The sequence below is a fragment of the Trichechus manatus genome, unplaced genomic scaffold (genome assembly GCF_000243295.1).
Source record: "Trichechus manatus latirostris isolate Lorelei unplaced genomic scaffold, TriManLat1.0 scaffold00006, whole genome shotgun sequence".
Taxonomy (NCBI): Eukaryota; Metazoa; Chordata; class Mammalia; order Sirenia; family Trichechidae; genus Trichechus; species Trichechus manatus.
In genome coordinates, this window is record NW_004443942.1 from 1,736,390 (window position 1) to 1,747,306 (window position 10,917).

Below are 10,917 nucleotides of genomic sequence, written 5' to 3' on the forward strand. Positions count from 1 at the left end.
TTTGGTGCTTCCAGATACACTGAGAGAAAGAGTGTCATCTGGTAGTTAAGCTGAACTTTGAGAATTAGGAGGGTTTCCTTTTTGTCACTTCCCAGGGAAAGCTAGTTGGCATGAAAAAATTAGAGGTTCAAATCATGCGTTTTTGCTGACTGGCAAACTTGAGTTGGAGCTGAGGAAGATAAGAAATAGAAGCCGGATTCTGGTAGAGCAAGAGAAGTCCTGAGAAATGGTGGTGAAGTGGAGTGGAGCCTCCAGAGCCCTCACGGTGAGGGACTGACAGTCCCTTTGCTTCTGCCCTTTCCCTTCAACCAGGCCATCCTTTCCTCTGCCCCACCAGGTTCCGATTTGACCTCAAGCTCAATGAAGCAGCTTTCTTTTTTTCTGCTCTTTCCAAATTCCCCTTCCTTATCACATTTTTTTTCCTTTCTTAATAAGGTACATCTGTGTGCATTAAGGAGCATAAAAGGTACATAAAACCAAACTTTTTCTGAGAGCCACCTCCTTCTGAAAACTCTTGGTATTTGTTCTCTAAATATTGTGCAGATTCAGTCTTGGGTTGGAGAGCTTAGGCACTGTGCCTGGTGACTGAATCAGACTGGAGTCTGCCAACAATACTTATTATCCTAGAACGCCAGCACTGGAAGAATCTTTCTATAATATCTGGTTCAGTCGCGCTCATTTTCTATGTGGAGTATTTGAGGTCCAAAGAGCTCAAGTGACCATTGTCAACAGATATTAACTGGACGTATATAACGTGGAGGATGCTGTTCTAGGCTTGGATAGTGTGTTTTAACGGTCCACCCATTCTTATGAGTAAGATCGGTGGAGTGATATGATGGGGTCCTTGGGGATCTCCTATTATGCAAAAGCTCAGAAACAACAGCAACAGCATTACCCCGGTCAAACCCTTCCTAAGGTGTGAATTGCCGCTCAGCAGTTGGGGGTTAGAGAGAAAAGGTTACCTGAACCTTTGCCTTTCTACAACCACCTTAAATCTTGATTTCTTGCCCTCAGAGCCCAGAGCCCACTACAGTAAACGTTTGCTGAATGCATGCACCGCCTCCCCCAGAGACCTTTTCCTGCCTTCCCTCATCCTCCACATTCTCCTCCACTTGGAGGACCGCTCTAGCATTTGAGACCCTGCCCGAGGACTTTGCGGGGTCTTGACTAGTCTCCTCAGACAGCGACTCAGTCTCGGGGACAGGGCCGGGGCTCCCTTTTTCACCGCGGGGCGCCGGCCGCAGCGGGGCAGGCAGCTCACCCAGTCTCTTGTGTTTTCCTTCGGGATGGGGGCGCTTGTTTGGGGTGCAAGGGGGCACCGAAAATGGTCCGAGCTTGTCTGGGGAACATTCGGGGAAGTGGGGTGGTATTTGTTGTCCTGGCCGGGGCAGAAGGCTGGGCATTCCTACCAGCAGGAGTGGGCCGGCGCACGGACCCGGAGCTGCCGAGGTACAGCACTCGGGCCCCGGGCGAGCGCCGAGTGGGCGGGTCCGGGCGGAGCCAGGTCCGGGCGGGGGTGGGATCTGCCGCTGTCAGGTGACCACGCGGCTGGCAGTGTCCGCCGAGGCCACCCGGCGTCAGAGGCGCCGAGGGGCAGGCGGGCAGGCGGTCCAGCAAAGCCGTGGCCATGGGGGGCTTGAAGGACGAGCTGCTCAAGGCCATCTGGCACGCCTTCACCGCGCTGGACCTGGACCACAGCGGCAAAGTCTCCAAGTCCCAGCTCAAGGTGGGTGCTCCCGGTTCCCAGCCTGCCCACTCCCCGGCGCGCGCTCCACTTCCCCCGGGTGCAAGCCGGACCAGGCGGGCGGGGAGGGGCGGGTCGGAATGCGGCCCGGCGGCCTGCTGGGGCGGAGGGGGCAGAGACTGGGATTTGGCATTTTTTGCCTTCCTCTTGCCTGCGGGCCTTGCTGTCTGGCCGGAGGGTTACATCCCTCGGGGCCCGCCTTGAGGGGGGAAAGTTGAGGGGTGGGGTGGGGTCCCTGTTGGCGCCGGGGCCAGGAAAGTTTTGCAGTCGGAGAGGGAGATGGGAAGCTCCCTTACAGAACCTCCAGCAGAGTTTCCTCCTTACGCAGGGAGGGGAAGGGACTTGCCCAAGGAAGGTCACAGGGCAGAACCTTCTGTAGCCCACAGCCCCACATCAAGACCTCAAAACGGCCAGCTGCCGCCTGGGCGCTGGGGCGTTCAGTGTAGGGAGAAATGCCCCAGAGCCCGGCCTTCAATGGCCTCCTGCTTTGGAGACCTTTGGCAGTGAGGAAAGCTTTCTTACTTGAGAAAAGCTCCTCGCCTAAGCTTCAAGGTATGGCACTGTAGGTTGTGCTGTATCCCGCCAGGGACCTTAGTTAAGGGTGAGGAGCACTGATCTTTCTAACACCCTGCAAAAGCTACTGCTTTTGCACAGTCTTTATTGGGGCCGCCAAAGACCTTACCACTGAGCGTATAAGATGTAAAGTTTTGACTGTAAATTGAGCAACCCCAAACAGGGAAAGTGGCACTCAGCCAGGAGAAATTGGCAGCTTCTTGAAAATATAAAATATGGAAACAGACAAGAGGAGCCGTTCATAGGCATTTTAAAATACACACATTTTGGATCTGAATGTCTGATTTTCTTAGCCTCTTCTGGAAAAGAATTTTTGAAGATTGGGTTTGCTTTGTACATTTTGTGCAGTAATCAAGGGGCTCTTGTGAGCACTGGTTTTTATGCTAGTAGGACTTAGCATTCTCTCTTGTCTTCCTTTCCTCCCCCTTTCTTTTTCTCATAGTCTGGAAGGATCCACGGAGATCATCCCTTTAAGTTTTATTTTACTTTATTTTTTAAATTAACATACAATAAAATAGACTTTTCGAAGCTCTGGTGGTGCTCCAAAAGCAGTCGACTGCTAACCGAAAGGTCTGGGTTGGAAACCACTAGCAGCTCCTTGAGAGAAAGATGTGGCAGTCTGCTTCCATAGAAATTTACAGCCTTGGAAACCCTATGGGGTAGTTATGAGTCGGAATCCACTCGAGGGCAGTGGGTTTAGGTTTGGTTTAGGACTTAGCATTCCCTGTTGTCATCTTTCCCTCCCCTTCTCCTTTTTTTCATAGTCTGGAAGGGTCCACGGAGATCATCCCTTTAAGCTTTATTTTACTTTATTTTTTAAATTAACATACTGTAAAATAGACTTTTTGGAGCCCTGGTAGCACAGTGGTTAAGAGCTTCGCTGCTAACCTAAAGGTCAGCAGTTCGAATCTACCAGCAGCTCCTTGGAAACTCTATGCGGCAGTTCTAACTGTATCCTATAGGGTCACTATGAGTTGGAATTGACTGAAAGGCAATGGGTTTTTTTGGTTTAAAATAGACTTTTTAGGTGTACAGTTCTGAGTTTTAACACATAACCCATGTATACAAAAAATATATATGTACCAGAATAGAACTGCACTCCATAGGGTTTTAAAGGCTATGACCTTTTGGAAGCAGATTGCCAGGGCTTTCTTCCCAGATGCCTCTGGATGTGTTCAAACCACTAACCTTTCATTAGAAGTGCAGGTGCTTAACTGTTTGCACCACTGGGTGGCTTACCCATGTATAGACTCATATAACTACCACACAATCAGGGTATAGAAAGGTTCCATCACCCCAAAAACTCCCTCATGCTGTCCTTTGTAGTAACATCCCCCCTCCACCCCTAACCACTGGCAGCCACTGACCTGTTCTTAGTCCCTATAGTTTAGCCTTTTCCAGAATGTCATATAAATGGAGTTATACAGTATGTAACCTTTAGAGACGAGCTTCTTTTACTCAGTGTGATGTCTTAGAGATTCATCCATGTTATTTTGTGTATCAGTAATTCTTCCTTTTTAATGCTAAGTAATAGTCCATTGTATGGATGTACTATAGTTTATCCATTCACCCTCAAAGAACATATGTGTTATTTCCCGTTTTTGGTGATTTTGAATAGAGTTGCAATACTTTTTACTTTTAACTTACCTATACCATTATATCTAAAGTGGGTTTCTTGTAGACAGCATGTCTTATTTTTTTTTTAGACTGCTTACATTTAATGTAATTATTGATATTGTTGGATTTAGGACTACCATTTTATTATTTCACTTGTTTGTTTTCTCTGCTTTTGGTTCCTTTTTCTCCTTTCCTGCCTTCTTTTGGATTATTTGAATATATTTAGTAGTCTATTTTAATATTGAGTTTTAGACTATTTTCTGTAATAGTTGTTTTAGTGGTTGCTCTAGGGGTTATAATATATATACCTAACTTTGTACAGTCTACTTAGAATTAATATTTTACTACTTTAAGAGGAATGTAGAAACCTTATCACCACATAGGTCCTTTTACCTTCCTCTATTTATGTTTTAGTTGTCGTATTTCTTAATTACTACGTACGTTGAAAACCCTATCAGACAATTAAAATTTTTTTTTGTTTTCAACCATCATGCATATTTTAAAGATCTTAAGAGAAGAATAGTTTATTCTATATTCAGATATTTACTCCTTAATTTTATTGATGAAGCAGATGAGGTTTTTGAAATTTTAGTGACTTGCCCAAAGTCACAGTTGTAAGCAGTAGCTAAGTCTAGTACTAAGATTTTCAAACTTTCAAGCCAATGCTTTCTTCATTTCCTCCCTTCCTATTGGTGGTGTAAATGAGATATTCTCCTATTACTTTTGTTGCATTCCATTAAAAAGTTTTTCTTTGTATGGTAACATACTCATGTGGCTGCTTATAGGAAAAGTGTCCAGAGGATTCTTGACAGCAGGCTTGGCAAGAAGTATTAAATGCCAGTTCATAGCTTTCACCCTCAAGATGTTAATAATGCAACTGTGCAATTGTATTTTGTCTCTCCCTTGCCTAATTAAGTGAAGAACTTCGGGATTGACTCAGTTCTGTTCATCCTGCTAGTGGAAAATATTTTAAAATTTCTATTTAGTTCTTTCCTTTTTTGTATTTGACTCTGAAGTTTGATGTTTATTGATCCATTGGCCAGGAGTGGAGTTTTTCCCTTAATTTGTTATTTATTCATTAGTTCATACAATATCCTTTTGTATGTCTACTGTGTGTAAGGCACTGTGCTAATTTCGTAAAAAGCTTAGTATTTTTAGGCTCTTAAGGGTTAATATCTCCTTGAAGGGAATGTCATATAATTGGTTTCATAAATAACAAACTAAAAATTATATATCCAAAATAAGGGCTAAAATTGATTGTTGAAGAAGGCTATATGTGTATTCTAAAATATTTTTGCATTTGTCTTTTTGAATTAACCTTCACAACTTTTGACACAGTGAATGGATACATTCATTAAATATGTAATGAGTACTTCATGTGTTAGACACTGCCCGATGCAAATGGGCGTGAATATGGCAGTGAAAAGTGGAGGGAAAAGAAACAAATATGAATCTTTGCCTTCAAAGAGTTAAAATTTTGGTGGGCAAATGAGAATAAGCAACCGTTAGAGAAGGCATTCGATATATAGATTATATTAAGCTGACAATTACCCTATCTTTAAAAAACAAAAAGTCTAAGGTAGAGATAGGAAGTACAGAAAATATCGAAATACTGGGTAAAGATGTTGAGTATGACAAAAGATAAGAGGCCATGAAATTTTAGAGGAAGAGGTGATTACGTCTTTCTGGCAGGATTACTTCATGTAAAAACTTTCTTTGAAATGAACTCTGAAGGAAACTAGGATGTCATTAGTAGAAATGAGTGAGGATTAAGCCAATTCCATTTATTCATTCGGTATTTATTGACCACTGTTAGCTATAGGGAATCTGTGAGCTTTTGCAAGAGACAGGAATTAATCAGGCATTTACTGGGACTTCTATATAATTATTTTGATTAGAGTGTAGAATATGTATGTGCATGGAGAGAGAGAGGTATCACTGGTGATAAAGCTGTAGAAATAGCTTGGAATCGATGCATAGAAGGCTTTGAGTGCCAGGCTAGTTATGTAAATGCCAGCAGGTCTCAAAGATTTCTGAGGGGCAATGGGCCATGATCAGTATTGCACTTTAGGAAGTCACTTGGACACTTATCATATGTGCTGGACCAGAGTGGATTGGGCAGATTGGAGTTAGGAAATGACTGCAGTAGCTCAGATGAGAGATAATGGGAGCCAGAGGCAGTGAGGATAGACAAGGAGGATGATGGGTAGAGGGACTTTGCTGTCCAAATGTCTTGGCCCATGACTGGGTGAGGGGAAAAAGAAAAGAACAGTTAGAAATGTCTCATATTTCAACCATGGTTGACCGAGTGGATAGCAGTGATTTTGAACAGAAATGGGAAAGTTATGAGAAAGAGCTGTTTAGAGGAGAAATGATAGTCAGTTTTGAACATGTAGAATTTTTGTAGTTTTTTCTTTGAGGTCTTTGGTGGGTGGATATTCAGCTGGAGATGATATCCTTGGAAAGTGTAGGGCTATTGGTACAGGATCTGATACCTGAAGCTTGGAGAGAGGAGAGCTATAGACAGACAGCGTTGGGGAATGGCTTGAGTAGGTGATGAACGGGAGAAGCCGGGGGATTAGAAATGCCACATTGAGGCAGCATTGGAGCGGAAGGGAAGACATGATCTCTTATCTCTGAGAGTTATTTTTATTATTGTTGCTGCTATTATTATGTACATATTTTTGAAATTATAAAGTAATGAGATTCATTCTTCTCTACTATAGCTCATCAACTACATGTTTCTTCTCTAAAGAAAGAAATACATGTATTTTTTCTTTTAAGGAGATTACTTTGCAGTGCAGTACTCATTTAGATAAATGTATTTGCATCACTGCTATAATTAGTAAATATTGGCCCTGAGGGCCCCCAGTATGGTACAAAAAAAAAGAGCTTATTTTTAACATGTAATTTTCATTATTAAGTAATAGCCTATTTTTGGGTAAAACAAAAATGACTAAATAAATTTTGAAACTTAAAATCTAAAGCTTGGATTGACAACATAATAAAGATAGTATTTTGTCATTGCAGGCTTAGACGTTCATCAAACTTATGAATAAAGTGAAAACACACAACACAGATTTTAAAAACTACTTGTGACTTACATAAGCTACCACGGAAGCAGATGTTCAGTGGTTGTCTAGTCACAGTGAAGTTTCCTTGTTAAAACAACTAGGCATAAGGTCACTGCAGGTCAATATCTTCTTGAATCCAGTCCTCCCCTTACAGAACCACCTCCACCTCACTTTCCTTACCTTGCCTATCTCTCATTCTTCCTCCTGTTATCTCCCTGTTGTCTCCTTGGGCCCTTTCTTGGCAATCTGTGCACCTGCTGCAGGAGCCAGCTGTCTCTTCGGCTCCATTTGTGACATTTCTGGCTCTGCACCTGAGTTGCAGCTGCTCGGGTCTTCACGTTCCTCCCCAGCCTGTGCACCACTATAGAAGTCATCAACTCTCTTAGCTTAATTTGCAGTTGGATTGTCAGATGGCAGCTCATTAGTTTATTGTCATGTTGATTTGGTGTTACTGTTTTTCAGGCTGGAATACAGAGGGACACTATACCAAGTGATTGTTAAGTTAAGCCTTTTCTAGACTGTGTAGATCTACTTTTCAGCTGCTGAAATAGATATAAATAGGCTAATGGCAGGGAAAGAAAGCTCCAGAAACACATTTTCTGCTTGCTTTTAAACTTCTATTCATGAATAGTCCTTTCTTAGAAAAATTGTATCATTTAAGACTATTACTCATTTTGAATTCAAATGTAGTATACTCTATGATAAGTGATGGGAGATTGAAAACTACTGAGAGGTTGATCGAAATGTTTCTGTATATCCATGGGAAGGTGATAGGTCCATAAAGGTAGCTGAGTAAATATTGAATTGAATATTAGAAAGTATCTTTTTCACCCACCTATTTTCTCCCTGGTTTGGTTTTAGTGTTTGTGCCTTTTTGTCTGTATCTGATTTTTTTTTTCCTCCTAATAAAGGATACGTGTGTGGATTCCATACTCTAGGAAATCTAAGTAATATGCCACCTGAAACAGACATTATTACTTTTAGGTTATGGCCTAAATTTGTAGAAGTCGTAATGAAAATAAGTATAGGGCCTCTTATTTGAAGTAAAGGCAATAATTATTTTCTCCCCTAACCAAACTCGTTGCCATCAAGTCAATTCTTACTCATAGCAACCCTATAGGATAGAGTAGAACTGCCTCATAGGGTTTCCAAGGCTGTAATCTTTACCGAAGCTGACTGCCACATCTTTCTCCAGCGGAGTGGCTAGTGGGTTAAAACCGCCAACTATTTGGTTAGTAGCTGAATGCTTTAACCACTGTGCCACCAGGGCTCCTTATTTTCTTCTCTACTGAGGTTTAAAAATTATATTCAGATTATTTTGAATTTTCATGGTCTTGCTTGAAAGATACTAAATCTCCAGGTGTTATTTAGAAATACAAGAAGTTCCAAGAAGATAAAAAAGAAAGAAATTATTAAAACAAATGTACATTAAAAAGAAACTTTTTGAATAGTTAATATATGTACAAGGTATAATTTTTTTTTTTTTAGGGTATAAAATTTTAAAGTTCAAAAGGGCATTTATAAAAGTGAAAAGTGATTCTCCTCCAATCCCTAGCCCATACTATTTCCTTGTCCTGGAGGTAACCATTATTACTAGTTTTTTATGTTTCTTCCACAGATCAAATGTACCTTAAAATTAATACTCTTATTGTTATAGTAAATGTTTTCCTCTTAAATATAGCAAAATCTAGTGATATTTTTGCAACCTCTATTATATCTTTACTTTGCAATTGTGGTTGCAGTGTGAATTATAGTCAGTGTTGGAAATGTCTTTAAATAAACTTACTGGCTCTACATTTTTATCCTGTTGTTTTTAGAAACACAGTTTCTTTTAATTTTATCCTTTTGAAGTAAAAGGGCTTACAACTCTAGTGAGGATCTAAATGAAAAAAAAAATTGAGGAACAAGATGTAGGGTAGTTTGAATCCTTATTATTTTCTCGTTGATAGATTTTTAACTAAATTCTTTCTATTCTTTGCCTTGCAATTGGTTGGAGTATCTTATGAGTAATAATCTGTTGCCATCGAGTTGATTCTGACTCATAGTGACCCTATAGGACAGAGTAGAACTGCCTTCTAGAGTTTCCAAGGAATCGCTGGTGGATTCAAACTGTGACCTTTTGGTTAGTAGCCAAGCTCTTAACCACTGAGTCACCAGGGCTTCTGTGAATAATAGTGTGTGTTTTATTCCCATGCAGGCATTTAGCTTTAAAAAATTTTAACTTTGGTAGTTACAAGAGAGGATCCCTGGTGGCACAATGGCTAAGCACTTGGCTGCTAACCAAAAGTTTGGCAGTTTGAACCCACCTAGTGGCTCTGAGGGAGAAAAGACCTGGCGATCCCCTCCTGTAAAGATTCCAAACCAAAAAATGTACTGCCGTTAAGTAAATTCTGACTCATAGCTACCCTATAGGACGGAGTAGAACTGCCCCATAGGGTTTCCAAGGCTGTAACTCTTTACAGAAGCAGACTGTCACGTCTTTGTCTTGCAGAGGGGCTGGTGGGTTCAAACTGCCGACCTTTCCTGTTAGCAGAAGAGTACTTTAACCACAGGGTTCCTTCCTGTAAGAATTACAGCCTAGGAAAGCGTATGGGGCAGTTCTGCTCTGTCCTGTAGGGACAAATTACAAGAGTAATTGAACCAGATCTGTTGCGTATATAAAGCAAGCAAGTTGCAGTAAGAGACTTTTATTGTGTGAAACAGAATGTACAAAGATATGGTTAATTCTTGTGAATTTGTCACGTACAGTATTCTTTCCCTAATCTTTAGCGTTATGTTTCTGATAACCCCTGTGGTAAAAGTTGTTTCTGTTGAGGAACTAAAAACGTGATTAAAAAGTTGGGTTAGGGGATCAAAGTCATGAGTGACCCTATAAAAGTCTTTACAGTGATTTTTTATATTTCACAAAAATAAAACAAGAAAGACAGCTCTCAAAATAAAGAGAATATCAGAGACATTTTTTAAATCACTGAATGGTAATAATGAGTTCTGGATTGTTTCCATTTTCCATTCCTTATTTGCTAGAAACTTTTCAGTAAGGTAATTAGGAAATTTTTGTTTTTTAGAAATATATATAAACTTTATTGAAGATAATATGCAAACCATGAGACACTTTTTCTGCGTCTGGCCCTCCTTATTAATGGCTAGTGCATTTCTGATCTTATGAGTCAGAGACCTTCACCTTCCTGATCCCCATTTCATATTTTCTTTGAGGTCTCACCACAATCTCAGAGGCACATAGTAACTGGAAGCTTTTCTCATGTGCTCAGTTTGCCATCGCTCAGTAGGTATTGCTCGTTCCCTGCCAACAAGAGGATTTTTTATTGAACCTTGGCCCCATCAGTGATAATGAGCCTCGTGCCAGTTCACATCAGCACTTGACAGAGCACTCCCGATTTGCTTCTTCAGTCCCTCTTCCTCTTGTCCCTGCTTGCTTCCCCCAACATAAGCCTAAGGTTCCTTTATCTTCCTCAAGGCTACATTTCCTAAAATGCCCTTTCTGCTCCGCCTTCTGTTTTATTTCCTTCTTCTCACCCTACCTTCAAGTTCCTTCTTTTTTTACTCAAAGTCTATGTCTCTTTGAAACTGCAGCTCTCAGCAGTTGAGGGAAAGGTATTTAGGAATAAATCCACATATACTTGACATTCATATAAAAAGATCTTAGATTAGGGAGGGATTTCTGTAATATTGAAAAAACTAATTTTTTCATCTTAGGACTGTTCTATGCCTTATACTATCTTTCCATCCCTCAATCTCCGCCCCCCCACCCCGCCCCACTTCCCTTTCCACAGCATGGAAATTCTGTGCCGTTGAAATGAAAAGAGCACCTTTTGCTTTGTTTTGTCCTCTTTAGGAGTAATTATCATTACAGCCAAGTCTGATTTGGACCAGGAGATGAAAAGAGCACCT

At 41.1% G+C, this 10,917-nt stretch overlaps 1 protein-coding gene across 2 annotated transcripts in view; it reads left to right on the forward strand.

Moving 5' to 3' along the window:
• Nucleotides 1-1,578: 1,578 nt before the first annotated feature.
• Nucleotides 1,579-10,917, forward strand: part of SWAP70 (switching B cell complex subunit SWAP70) — an 85,152-nt gene continuing 75,813 nt past the window's right edge. For both annotated transcript variants that reach the window (XR_002825035.1, XM_004369640.2), the window contains exon 1: nt 1,579-1,726. Coding sequence is in view for 1 of the 2 variants with exons in the window: in XM_004369640.2 (XP_004369697.1) it covers nt 1,628-1,726 (99 nt within the window). In the remaining variant the exon portion in view is untranslated. The remainder of the gene's footprint in view (nt 1,727-10,917) is intronic.